Here is a 14,667-nt window from a genome sequence, read left to right as displayed (position 1 = left end):
CTGCGACCCTGAATTGGATAAGGGTTACAGACAAAGAATGAAGTATATCAACTACAGTACCTAGAATAATAAACTAGCTTATTTATAAGTTCATTCATTTTCTGATACTAATTCAGCAAAGTGAAATCTCATCACTCACCAGTTTCTTGTCTAAGGGACTATTTAAAATAAGTGCTCATCATGCTGTTTTATGTCTTGCCTGAAACTGAAAGAGATTTTACAGCATCTACGCCTGTTTGCATATGTACAAATTATGGATTAAAACCGCATAACTGTCTTATGGTCTACGCAAGGGCCTCAAGAACCACTGAGAACATTTTACTTCTTTAGTACAAAAATACCCCTTTGGTTTCACTTCCTTTACAAAAAAAACTACAGCAGTATTCTGAAGAGGAATATGAAGTTGCTGAGCTGAATGGAACAGACTGAAAAGCAAACTGAACGAGATTCAGATGTGTTTCAAAACCTTATAAGGTAAGTGGATATAATTATTCAAGCTGTCTATAAGCATGTTAATGGAAAAAATAGTTTTTTCTTTTTCACGGTATACAGAAATTAAGAATAACATAACATTGAGATGAATACTAATAAAAAAAATAAAGTACTAATGACTATGTATTAATAAAGAATACTAGCAGGTGATATTGTCACATAATATGACATCATTTATGACATTTTAAAAATGCAATTGTACAGACTAATGTGAGTAAAGGTTAACGTCTGCATTCTTCTTGACATTTGTAATTAATATTCTTAATGCATATTTTGTAGGGACTCGTGGAATCCAGAAAAAGGAACACTCTGATGGACTCTGATCCCTAACAAAACTACTGGGAACAAAACATTCACCTTTTTTTTGTTATATTAAATTTAAATCAAAGGACTATGATCAATTTAAAAGTGCTCACATTGATGGACTCTGCTTTCTTTGTCTTGGTACTTTTCTACTGTTTACGTGTCAGTTTGATAAATGGATATTCGCTGAAGGACTGCACTGTCAAAGGCTCTTTACGCTCCAAAACCATGAAAGTGCTCTGTTATAAAAGGCATCTACACGCTATACCTGAAAACATACCACATATAGTAAGTGTGTTGGATATTTCCTACAATGACATATCAGTGATAAAGAAAAACGACTTAGGAGAATTAAACAATCTGCAGAACTTAAACGGTAGTAAAAACAAAATCAAGGAAGTGGAGGACGGTGCGTTTCGAGGTCTAACTGCCTTAAAGGAACTGAATCTTGGCCATAACAAACTCACAACCATCTCTGGAGAATTCTTCCAGAATCTGTCTAACCTCACAGTACTTCGAATGAATGAAAATTACATTTCAAACATCAATTCTTCTGCTTTTATTCCACTAATCAGCCTTGTAATGTTGAACTTATCAGGAAATCATCTACAGTACATACATAAAGCACAACCTGTCTTTCAAATTCCCAGTATTCAAGAACTACACGTTGGGAAAAATGGATTTTCATCCTTTGAAACAAGGCATGTTTCAAACACGTCCTTGAAAATTAAAGTGTTGGATTTGTCCCACAATCGTTTGGAGCTATTCAGGATCACAGCAGATATTTTTCCTCATCTTGAAACGTTAGACTTGGCACTGAATAACGTCAGCATTAAATGGGATGTGCAAGACAAGAACTACTTCCGAAATGTCAACAGACTTAACTTAAGTGGAATACAGCTGACATCAGGGAAGATGAAAATAATGTTGCAAACCTTCAACTCTACATTGTCTAACCTTAGAATGTATTTCTTGGGAGAGCAGAGAGCCAAATCTCTCACAAAGGACGCTTGTCTGATTAACACGCTGGAAACCCTAAGGTTGGAGTCGAACAATATCAGATCCATATCTGAAAATGAACTGATTAACTGCACCGGTCTGAGAGTATTGGACTTGGCTGAAAACAGTCTCACTGAAATAACCACATCGGCGTTTAGGTCAATGACCAATCTCAGTACCCTTGGTCTTTGTCATAACAAACTGAGAAACGTTTCCTTTGCCATTAGAAATATTTCCACCTTGGAGTTTCTAGATCTCAGCTACAACTCCATAACCACTTTATCTTCCCATGATTTTACCAATTTAACAAATTTAGGAACACTGCATATTTATAACAATCCTTTGCTGTCGGTTGAACGTTCTGCTTTTCAAGACCTTCATAATATTAATGCACTCTTTGTCGGTTCCACAGAACTGCTTACTTTAAAGGGTTATTTCAGGAATGGTCTCCAAAATCTGAAACATCTCAATGCACCACGGAACAAATTAAATAGCATCCACAGAGGCGATTTGGAGTTTTTGCAATCCCTCATATTTTTGGAGTTACCAGATAATCAAATAAGAAAAATCGAGGAGGGGGCATTTAAAGGATTACATAATCTGAGTGTGCTGAATCTGCAATCAAACAAAATCACCCAGACTTCAATAAGTGCTTCTGTTTTCTCAGGACTCACAAACCTTAAGGAACTAGTTTTAAACAACAATCGCATATGGTTTTCAAGCCAGATCAGCCTCAGTGAACCTCCCTTCAAAAATCTGAAGACTCTAGAATCTCTTTCTCTCTTCAGTCAGGGCAAAGACGGAATGAAATGTTTTCCTTCAAACCTTTTGGAGGGATTGATATCTTTAAAATACCTCTGGGCTGGCAATCTCAATATAAACTATCTGCATCCTAACACATTTACTTACACCCCACATCTGTGGCTACTGGACATCAGCAAAAATGACCTAGCAACAATCTCCCCTGAAGTGTTTTTGCCAGTAACAAACCTCAACTCTCTCACCATGATTCAAACAGGGATACAGTCACTGGATTTTTTAATTCAAGCGAAACTCAAAGCAATAAGACTTATAACAGTAAGAAGGAATTCAGTAGCAGTCATCAGTGAGACTTTGTTTGACACCCTTTCAGTGTTATCGCATCTTGATCTAGAAGGCAATGAATTTTCATGTGACTGTGATAACTCCTGGTTTGTTGACTGGGCACTCAATAACAACAAGACACAAGTTTTAAATGCGGACAAGTTCAAGTGCAACTACCCATCCAATCTCAGGGGAAGTCGACTTTTAGACCTGGACAGAGACTCTTGCATTGTTGATGTGGGACTATGGTGTTTTATCTGCACCACATCTTTGGTCCTTCTGATGCTGCTCAGTTCCTTCCTCTACCATTTCTTCAAATGGCAGGTGGTCTACACCTATTATCTTTTCCTGGCTTTTCTTTATGACAAGAAACAGCAGACAAAACAAGTCCTGCAAAGCTTCCAGTACGATGCTTTCATATCCTATAATACTCATGACGAACTGTGGGTTATGAAGGAGCTATTACCTAAACTAGAGGGAGAACAGGGTTGGAGATTGTGTTTGCACCACAGAGACTTTCAGCCAGGTAAAAACATCTTAGATAACATTGTGGATGGGATTTATAGAAGCCGTAAAACTATCTGTGTGATTAGCCGCCACTACCTGGAGAGTGAGTGGTGTTCCAGGGAAATCCAGGTGGCCAGTTTCAGACTCTTTGATGAGAAAAATGACATTCTTATATTGGTGTTCCTGGAAGATATTCCAGCTCATCAGTTGTCTCCATATCACAAAATGCGGAGTCTAATTAAGAAACGCACATACCTTAGCTGGCCTGAATCTGGAGCCAATACCCAGGTCTTCTGGCAGACACTGGGATTGGCACTGGAAACTGATAGGACTTCTGAATAGCAAGCAAATATTGTGATAATGTCAGGAAGAAGCTGTGAGCAAGTGAAGTTATGTTTGTTAGTTTGACATTTTTTTGTTAGTTTAAATAATATAAATGTTGATGAATTAAATATAGGTTTAAGGATTTTCTGAAAGTCATTAAAACATTGTGGGTATGTAACATGGTAAAAATATATTTGTAGTCTTTGTCTCAGTTACTTTCAGTTCTCTCTTATTTTTTGTCTGTCTCAGATTTTATCTGCCCTTGTACTGATTCTTCACAAATGCACAAACATTGAGCTGTCACCAATTGTTATTAAATCAAAACATTCTGTGCACTTTTTATCTTTAATAAACCACAGTGATTGAATATTGGATTAGTTATTTGTCTCCTAATCTCCTAATTGCCTTCTTTGTATTGTTATGTATTGTCATCTGCAGAAAGACTGTAATTAGCAACTGCATGTTTGCTCAACATGTTGTAGTGTGCTATTATTTAGACACTGTATAGTGAACATTGTTGTATTAGCATCAGTAAGATGATTAGCATCAGCAAGCAACATTAATGAAATGCTGAATGAAAACAAGCCTGCATGCCTCTGCTCAGAGTCTGGCGCCACTGGTGTCTTAGCGCCATCAAGGAAATTCTAGTAACAGCAGCTAGCATGTAGCATGCTAGTAGCATGTATCAAAACAAATAATTTTTAAATTAAACTAACACAACATATGACTGAAGTGCAAAATATAAACCCCTGCCCCCCACCACCACACACACTAAAAAGAAATGTTATTCACAAATCACTGTTACAGTGGAATTGTAACATGCGCTGTGTATATCTACACATTCACAGGTCATTGTGCTTACTTTTAGCAAAACAACAAGATTTTGTAAAACTGCTCTATAGGGTTTCAAACGGTTCTAAAAATAACTTGGTGGGTTATACATTAAATACACCTCATGGATACATTACAAATGCATGTGTAGATGAATAAGGATATGTAAAAACATGCATAAATGTAATCCCCTTAGTATAGTGGCATTTCATTGTCTCCTATTTAAATGGAAATATCCAACCTGGTCTCACACCTATTCGTGATATAGTCACATATATAGAGGACTGCAATTTGTGACACAGTCGCATATTTTCAACATTTTATGCGACAATATCACAATCAAAAGTGTATGGGTAATTACCATAGAAACACTATGCGACAGTAACATGAAAACTCTTCCTCATTACTCATTACAGGCGTCATTACTCATAACATAGATAAAAGCATAATGCGAATTACATAACATAGGTTCTTATTCCAACAAAGGCATGTGTGTTATATTTTATTATAATATTTCCCCTAAACAATGCTTATTATTGGTGTCCTACGTCAGCTTTAAGTGTAACGAGAACATTTCTTTCACTTAACGTTATTTTGACTAATTTTCAAAAGGTTAATACTGAGAAGGACATTTCTCTAGACATTATTTGCTTTGATATTTTAGCAAATAATGAATTAGTAACGTTATATTTTACGTAAATAAAAATAAGGCCAAAAGGAATGACACTATTCAGCACAAAATAGAAATTAGATATTACAGATTAGTTTATAGATCAGTTATGAAATGCTTAAATTACTTAACCTTTAGCTGCAAGAAAATCCCATTTACATAAAAGACAACTAGAAGTGGGCAGCCTTTTTTTGAGTTGCACACAAAAAAAATCTATGACAAATTTATATATATTTTAGCCATTTTTTCTAGAATGATTCATTTAAATTTTAATAAGATCATTAAATTATAGCTGAATAAATCACTGAACAAAATATACAGACCCATCTAAGGGCCCAATATGTTTTAAAATAAGTAATAAATATGTTATATAGTAGTCAATTTAATGCATGTGAGCTCTAGTCATTTTTTTGACAGGTAAAAAATAAAATATAGCAACCGCCATAAGAAGTTTCAAAATATTGCCTTTGTTGTCAGGATTCAGTATTTTGAATGTCCTTCATATCCTGAATAGTGAGTGAACAGCTAGTTTATAGTGACTCAGCGATTGTGTTTAAGGGTTTGTACTGACTGAGAGGGGGAGTGGTGGACTTATCTACAATATTTCAACTGTCACTGAGGCTATAACCTAGATACAAACCCAGCAGCAGAGCTTACCCCCCACACTGGAAACATCCCACCTTAATGACCCAATTGGCTTAACAAAGCATTTGATAAAGCAGCCGATGATATATGATATGAATGGGCAATTTACCCATGTAATCCATGTTTAATCAGCAACAATTTTAGCCATTTTTGTTTAATATTTGGCTTGTATTTACCATCCTGACACAAAAAAACAAGAATACTTCATGAATGATTATCTCATTCAGTGTCACAGTACTGTATATTTATTATAAAAATTGTCTAGGAAAATGATTTCCTGTTGACGGCACTTTATTTGTTACCTGTATATTAGTTGGACAGTCCATTCTTTCTGTTTTTTTGCAGGAATGGTCGAGTTATTACTGTGGTTCGCACTATATGCTGGAAACATTCACCAGAGGGCAGCACATAACAAAATATTAACTAAATTAAAAATGCTCACCATCATTGTATTGTATTGTCTTTTATAGAATTTATATATGTTCAACACCCTGTGTATTTGCATGGGCTGACTATAGGCTCACTATTCTGCAGTTTTTAGTTTACTATAATAATCCTACACTTTTGTGGTAGCACACAATTAAAGCAGTGCTGTTATTATCAGGTCAGGGTTGCCAGACATTACTCACCATTTTTAGCATTGTTTAAGTTTGACGTAAGAAAACTGCATAAAGAAAGAAAACAAATTATAGTTTGATTAATAGTGCGCAGTTATTTTAGACCTCCTTGGCACAAAGTGTTTGTCAGTCACACAGAATTGGCAGTGTCCATTGAAGAAGCGTTCTGTGTTTAGTTTATTTGAGATATGTGTTGTCATTAAATAGCTTAAACATTATTACTTGGGTCATATCAGGTTTCCAAAAAATTTCAATATTTATTTCACTGATCTTGCTCTTTCCGTCCTTACCCCATGCTTTTAAGTGAGTATATAGATTGACCAGTAAATTTAAAGCTGTACTTTTAATCTCAGGATTCCAGTGAGCATGCCAACTTTTTCAGGGAGATAACCTTGACCTCAGACCTGCAGGTGCTGATCTGCATACCTACTGCTTCATAACCAGCTGGAAAGTACCCATATATATGCTGGAGCCCTCCATATAAAGAAGCCAGACGGCAAAACCCTTGTCTTTCACTCTGTTCTTCAATGGTTAGGACCCCCAGAGGACCACAGCAGAGTGGGTATTATTTGGTTGGTTGATCATGCTAAGCAGTGACACTAATGTGGCTGTAGAAAATGTAATGCTTCAACATACAAAGACATTCTGAACAGCTGTATTTCCAAATTTAGGGGAAGACCCTTCTTGTTCCCACATGACGGTACACAAATGCAGAAAGCACTAGGTACATAAAGCCGTATTTGGGTGAGTTTGTAAGTGTGTAAGACATTGTTTATCTTGTAGGAAGCCTTGCCAGAAGAAGAGTAGAAAATTGTAGAGCAATGCTTTGAACACTCAGCAGACCCCTGTACTTTTATGAACATGGCCACGCCATGCAAGGGACCCACTCTATGGGGCATTAACTGATTCATTCTGGAACTACAGACCAGAGCCCAGTTTCCCCAAGTCATCTTAACAGAGAAGGTGTTCAGTGTGATGCTCACTACTACCACTTTTGGGAAACGCAGTTTGGTTTTTTCATATAATGTACGTTGCACTTTAGCCATTTAGGGAAAAAATTAACAATCACTTTTATAAATATTGTTTGCTACTTTTTAGTTATGGAGAAATTCTGAGAAAACTGGGGTTTCTGTTTAAATTAGATGGGGAACACAAAGTAAGTTGTGGTTGCTGCACATTACTGCACTGGAGAGTCACCTCCACTCTTCTCTCATCTATCACTGAACCACGCCTCGTGATCTATCTCTCTCTCTCTCTCCCTCTCTTTCTCTCTCTCTGCGGCCATATTGAGAGTTTGTGTCTGCTCTCTAGTCTAGGGCTCTCCTTGCGGTGGACTTACCCAGGGCGGTCCTGATCCTCTTTTCATTTCCGTTAGAAACAACGAGACGAAACAGCCGCACTGTTTGTGCCAACAGGAACGACGGCGACATCTACATACAACAACTTCGTTTAACGTTATATTTTAGGGAGTTGGTTTGTGCGCCGTTTCTATGTGTGTGCCTCGACCTCGGAGGATTTCTGGTGTCTAATACAGCTTTTAGAAGACGCAATCCTTTTCCAAGGTGAGTTTTTTTTTTCACGCCTGTCTTACTGGCTTCTTATCTGTAGTCGCAGTTCCACCTTAAACTCCGCAGCCGTTACACTCTGGCGCTTGTGCGCAGGGATTATAACGGTGGCTCCGTTTAAGGTGGAACTAAACAATTCGAACCCAACTGTAGCTGTGTGCCTGTGTCGTTGCCTTAGAGCTGTATGTGTATAGGTTTACCGTTAACTCAGGTCGTAAACGTTGAGTTCTGAAGTTTGTACAGCCCTTGTGGTGTTTTTAAGAGATTGAAGTTGAACAATAGGGAATCTCAAGTAGGATTTTCGACCTGTTTTTTTTCCACCTCACTCAGTAGCTTAAAGATTAAAGCGGCACTTTGTGACTGAGAGAGTTTGTAACATTATTAGCTTAACGGCCGTTGGCTTGCCCCATTTTAAACTCCGAGGGGGAGGGAGGGTAGCAAACCCAGTAGCATTTTAATGTAATTTACAAATAAATACACGTAGACTCGAGTTACACACGGGTTCTTCTCGTATAAGTTTAGGCGGTGTTTTCTGTGTGGCAGGCTGTCTGCTGTCACAACTTTCTTCACCGTAATGATAATTAACCTTAACGTTAATGTTGACTGAAGGGGCAGCCGTCACGCTAGCTCTCAGTGTGGATTATAGACTGGCTCTTTTAGCCTATGAGCCTCTTAAAGTGTTTTTAAACACACAAACCCTGTCATTTTATCGTATCCTTTTAATATGCACCTGGAAATGAGCCCCAGGGACCGGTCAGCAAAATAAATTCACCAGCGTGGCCTAGTTTCTGAGGGTAGCACATGTGGTGTCAGCTAATTCACACGCTGCTCCCACAGACTTCGAGGCTTCAGGTGGAAACTTAAGTAAATAACGGCTGACAGCGCCGTTTAAAACATCCTTCAACGTTAAGGTGAACTCTGCTGTTTCGTCGAGAATCGCAGCTTAAACGGAGCCAAGCCTGCAGGACACAAAACATCACCTCGACATACGTGTGCCCCACTTTTATTTCATTCATGAACATGTCTTCAAAATAGAGGCAGAAGACGTTTTAAATGCGAGGAAAATGTCCTTCACAGTAACCTCTACGTATGAAGTACACAGAGCTGTACGTTTAAAGACTCTTTCCAGTAAAAGTTGTTATCCTTGTGAACGTGACGGTGTGGTATTTTGCTAAAAGAGGTTTCATGAGTGAAATAAGAAGTCAGTGAATATTGTCATGCTGAAAATTAAATAGCAAAAGTAGCTTTAAATAGATTCAGTTACAAACAATTTAAATTTGACAGACGCAGGGCTTTTTATACATGGATATACACAAGATGCTTGGAATCTCTATTTTCAGTGTTTTCGTATAGACAGGACAAAGTTTTGGTACTACATTTATTTGACATCAGTGTGGTTGTTGGGCACAGCCAACATTTTGTTGGTTCAGGAAGGCTTCTGATTGGCCAACATCATTTTATAGTTACTGTTATGTCACTGCCTGCTAGGCTGGCGTACACTCGACAGCACACTTTTTCTTTTTTATGTGGATGGAAATATTTCTAAAAATGAATAGAAATTATTGTTCTGAAAAAATACCTGCGTACAACTGGACTATGCAGAATTATCATTAAAGGCTAAGCACCACTTAATGGACCTCCATGAATATTCCACATTATTTTAGTGACTGACAGATATAAGTATGAATTAAAATGAAAATAGCTGCTTAATTTGCTTTAAAACTGACAATTTTATTAAATTGACGGAAAAACCCGAGCTCGCTGCGGAAAATCTTGAACGCAACCGTGACGTCACTGGTGGACAACAGCTGAACAACGCCGCGGTAAAACACCGTTATGACTGACTGTTATGACAGTATCTAGCTAAATAACCAACATTATTCATGACAATAGCCTAGCAATAAGCTAAACTCAAATTTAGAGGTACCGTTATTCTTTTAAATGTGATCGAAGTCGAACTCGAATTCATCCGACACTATAAACCTCCGTAATGTAGCTACATAGCCGAGTATAATCTGAGCCACCGAGTTTAGCGAGTCAAGCTAACGTTAACTAACACCACCTAAAACAGGCGAAGTAAGTGTCCTTACCCTGTTTACCTCCATGTTACAGAGGCTCTTGAACAGCTTTCGTTAAGAAATAACTGACTTTCAATAAACACAAGTTAGGAACTCAAATTTCAATGTATTTACACTTTCATAGAGCTGGTTCTTAGCCTTTAAAAAAACAACAATCCTTACATCACCTTACATTTTTTGACTGGTTGCATGCATATTTTCTTTCATTCAGGGAAATTATTTTCATTTGAAACATGGTGAAGAACTTTTTAACAGATATAGCTTAATTGCTAGAAAAAAAGTTACCTGAATAACAGAAGCTGTGCTGTTTCCTGGCAGCTTTTTCTTGGTTTTGGGTTGAGTTACCTGTTTCTTTGGGGAGAACAGTCTAAATAGAGACAAACCTATAAGAAACAAAATGATACCCTTGAGTATTAAGTATGCATGCTATCATCTGAGGTCTCATTTATTTGTAAGCTACAAAAACAGTACTGTCAATGCAGGTGATTAATTGAAGCACTTGATCAGAGGGAGCATTCATGTAACATGCTTTACCTTGTGCAAATCCCCAGGCTGGGGATTGTGTTGAGTAAATGAGTAGGCTGGGTTTAGTGTCTTTGCATATTTGCAGATTTTTACTAGATTCTCCCCTCACCCCAAATAAAGTTGACCAGTAATGTCATCTTTGGTGTTCAGATAAGACTAAACAATGTTTTGCGTGACAAATACTTTCATTACTTATTAGCATTAGAAGCCTTGTAGTTCATGCACAAATGAAAGAAGCAAAGTTCGTGGGGATATGCTGCTCTCTGTGGTTTGTTTATGTTCAGAAACCTTGTGCCTTTTAAAGTGGATTGTAATGTAATGATTGTTTGTACTTGTCTGTAATTTTTGATTTGTTGGAGATACTACAGAAACTCATTTGTAACTCATTTGTAAGTTGTTTAGTTTTTTAGCTGTACAGTTTTGAATTTGGAGACAAAAATATGTCAATATTACCCACCTATGGAGCAGGAATAGAGCAAAATAATCATTTCAGTTTGTGCTTTTTTTTATTAATATTTGGATTTCTTTCCTGTAAAGAGATGAAAATGTCCTTCACAATAACCTCTGTGTGTATGAAGTACACAGAGCTGTAACTTTAAAGCTTAAAGACCCTCTTCAGTAAAGGTTATTAACCCTGTATACATGTCAGTGTGATGTTATACTGTTTGGAAGAGACAGGAAAAAAAGCATACTCGACCAAGACACATTGTTTTTCCCATTTACACACAACCAAGCTTTTTTTTGAGCGCACACACACAAAATGGTAAAAAAAATATCCTCAGAGTTCTGTTAAAAAGTGATTTTGGAATAAATATTCAACATTGACTTTGAGATGTAAACATATGCCAGTGAAAGCTGCGGAAAAAACGCTGCTGTCTTTTCAAATAATTATGAGCAGGCAATTCTGTAATCATAATGACAGGCTGCAACTTGGCAGTCATGATACTTTTGCTGTTAGTGGACAATGAATAGAGCAATTTTGGTTTAAATTTTCATGTAGCATGTTTAAAAAGGCATGTGTTGTGTGGATAATCACTAGAATAGTTTTTGAGAAATAATGCCTTGCAACTGAGACCATATGTGTAAATGTTTCATAAACGCCTATGAAGCTTAAAATGAATTTGTTTGATGCCATCACTAAAGCATTTATTCTGTTTTAGGCTGTGTATATAATTTAAATGCATATTTACACTGAATATTTCTATCGCCATGGCTTAGACTGGACAAGCATGGATTCTTTCTGCTTCTTATTAAATTACTTGGTCTGGGAATGACGGTTTTGATATTCATCCATGGAAGGATTTTCATTAATATTCACGAGGTTCATTGTGTCTCTTCATATGGTTTTGAAATGTTTACTTCAGAAGTGGAACACAAGCATTTGTTATATTTAAATGAGTTACCTTATTTAATATAAATTTCCTCAGCATTTGCTGCTCTCCAATCTGTTTGGATGCTGGAAACTTGTCTAATTTTTTTACGAAACCCCAGTGTCAGTAAATGATTAAAAAAAAAACTGGCCTGGTCAGACACACTAGGCAGAGAAATGGAGATGACACTTCCAAATGTTGAAAATCACGAGAAGAGATGATGATAATGCTTTATTCCTGACCCATAGTAGGGTAATATTTACTGAGTATACTGTTTCAGATCATTTAAGTTGGAACTCGCATGTGCAGACAATTCAACTTCAGCCACGTACAAACAAGTTGTTTTTCTCCTCAAAAATTCGGTTCCATGTTTAAAGGCGCTGAGATTCTGAACGTAAACAAACCAGAGAAAACTACAGCTCCCCACAATCATAGACATTGCCTTTAATTGCTGAGCTAATGTTTATTATCAGATGTATTAAGTAAAGGATTAGGTTTCATAAAGAAATATTTAGTACAATGTTCAACAGTTCAATCATCATCATCCAATTATAATTGGTTCTGGTTCAGTGTGATGTTTGAACTTGGTGATATTCCAGTTAAAACCAATGCATGTTTAACAGTGTGCTTATCTTATAGTCTATAGAAAGAAGCTAATTACTTGAGACTGGCTCCTCTGAAACTCTGTGTTTCAGCTGATAAAAATGTTGTGGTATCAGATGACATCCGAAAAGCAATGTACTAATTAGATGTAATGAAGAACCTAAGATTAGTAGTACTATTTTTCAAGAACTACCTAATTCCATAGCAGTGTTACATGACACAGGTGTTTGCTGTAATTGTATCCTGTTATATGTAGAGAAGTTATACTTCAGTAATTCCCTGCAGTACTTCTGAGAGAGTAGCGTGCGCTACACATTTTTTTGTATTTTGGTCATACAGCACAAGGCTTGATAATTAACATGGCTTCATGTATGTGAAATATGCAAACCATGCTCTTCTGCAAACCATTGCTATACGTAGTTTCATTCGCAATGTAATTGCTTAGTCCTGTAAAATTGCTAGAATAATTTAGTGTTAAGTGATACACCATCTCTAAAAGTATATTGTGATCAAACTCATTTTACCCCTTATTATGCCTTTAAACAGTTATTTAAGCATTATAACCATAATATGCTTGGCCAGGAGGCTTATTGGATTTTATTGGAATATATAATTCATGGTATCCAGCAGTTTATATTTAACACTGTGGTGTAGGGACACTGAATTTGGTCAACAGCACCCTTACCTAAAAATATAATTGGACTTAAAGCTAAGTGTTTGTTTCAACTTGAACATACCTAGTAATAATGTCTAATATAGATCTTATATGGCTCATAGTACTGCGTCCACTTATTTATCACATATACGTTTAAGTAATTTTCCATTAATATTGACTATATTTTTAAAAGTTTCATCGAGTGAGTATGAATTGTCAATGATGTTGTTGACTCAGTGGCAGTTTTTATACATTGTGTTTTTCTTTCCAATGCCTATGATGTTTAAACATATATATATATGAGCCTGGTTAATAAGAAAAAATGTAGTCTAATTTATGTTTTAGTATTTGAGCATTTTGTTTTTACTTCTTACCGTTATAACATGTTAATACATTATTGTAATGTAAATGTTGACATCTGGAATGCCACAAATCAATTAAATTGCCTATTAACTTATCATTATGCCCCTAAAACTGAGTTTTATATAGTCTAGTAGATACATAAAGTTGTTATAGTAGGAACTGCTTAAGGGCATTTGTTTCCTGGACAAGTAGGAGAACTTATAATAAAGGGACATATGTTTTTATGTTGTAGAAATATTAAAAAATATATTTGAGTTATACAGAGCTTTATGGACTGATATGACAAGAAGTAAATACACTTCCAATAAAACTGTTGCCTAAGAGTTTGCTTGACCTTGTAAGCAACTTTTATGTACTGAAACAAGTTTTGACCATTTATACTTCTCTTACCATATGGTTTCTTTAGCAAAAACTTTTTAATTTTTTATTTTTATTACTAGCTCTTACTGTTTATTATTTTAATTTTGCTCTCATTTTTGTTCTTTGTTTGTCAGTATAAGACAGTGATTTATCAAACTAATACCCAGGGCTACCATACATGGACTTTAAGACCCATAGAACTAGTCTAAGATTCACTGCCATGCCAATCAAATCTTGTAGACCATTGTACTTGCATGAAAATAACGTGCCTCGTTCTTTTTTTTTTTTTTTTGTCTTTTCCAGGGCCTTCACCAAAGAATTTTGGGCATCCTGAGACGGAGATCAGGGTTTTCTTTCTTTTTTCTTTTTTTTACCCTTTTTCTGGATAAGCGAGGAGGGAGGACAGGAGGTGAAGATGCCGAAACCTGTAAGTTTAAAACATATATATATATTTCCCCCAAAAAAATGAATTTATGTAAAAAGATGTGCAACTAGTTTTTTTATGCTTCATCACTGTTGGCTTTGGCTATACTGGTATTGCAGAAGGAATCCTAGTGCAGGTTTAAGCACTGTGTGGGTCTGTATGTACAGCTGACTATTTTTGGCGTAAATGTGTTGTTTCTTGCGTTTACTTGTAGATAAAATATCTCAGTGAACGTCAATAATGGAACAGAAGT

The 14,667-nt window shown here is 36.3% G+C and overlaps 2 protein-coding genes across 2 annotated transcripts in view; both read left to right on the top strand.

Annotated features, from left to right (window-relative positions):
• Positions 1 to 885: 885 nt before the first annotated feature.
• On the top strand, positions 886 to 3,963 carry LOC136687134 (toll-like receptor 13). The gene has a single exon (XM_066661399.1). It carries the CDS (start codon positions 886 to 888, stop codon positions 3,724 to 3,726), a length of 2,841 nt encoding a protein of 946 aa, XP_066517496.1. The 3' UTR covers positions 3,727 to 3,963.
• Positions 3,964 to 7,765: 3,802 nt separating this feature from the next.
• The window catches only part of LOC136687135 (radixin), a 52,762-nt gene continuing 45,860 nt past the window's right edge, over positions 7,766 to 14,667 (top strand). Inside the window, exons 1-2 of the mRNA XM_066661400.1 lie at positions 7,766 to 8,033; positions 14,294 to 14,417. Of these exons, the coding sequence (XP_066517497.1) occupies positions 14,406 to 14,417 (12 nt within the window). The 5' untranslated portion in view covers positions 7,766 to 8,033; positions 14,294 to 14,405. The remainder of the gene's footprint in view (positions 8,034 to 14,293; positions 14,418 to 14,667) is intronic.

The sequence above is a fragment of the Hoplias malabaricus genome, chromosome 2, assembly GCF_029633855.1.
Source record: "Hoplias malabaricus isolate fHopMal1 chromosome 2, fHopMal1.hap1, whole genome shotgun sequence".
NCBI classification, from domain to species: Eukaryota; Metazoa; Chordata; class Actinopteri; order Characiformes; family Erythrinidae; genus Hoplias; species Hoplias malabaricus.
Note: the sequence above shows the minus strand (reverse complement) of the source record. Positions and strands in the feature narration are given on the sequence as shown.

Excerpts from the sequence above, each read along its gene's own strand:
- LOC136687134 (XM_066661399.1), top strand. The coding sequence starts at position 886 with ATGATCAATTTAAAAGTGCTCACATTGATGGACTCTGCTTTCTTTGTC.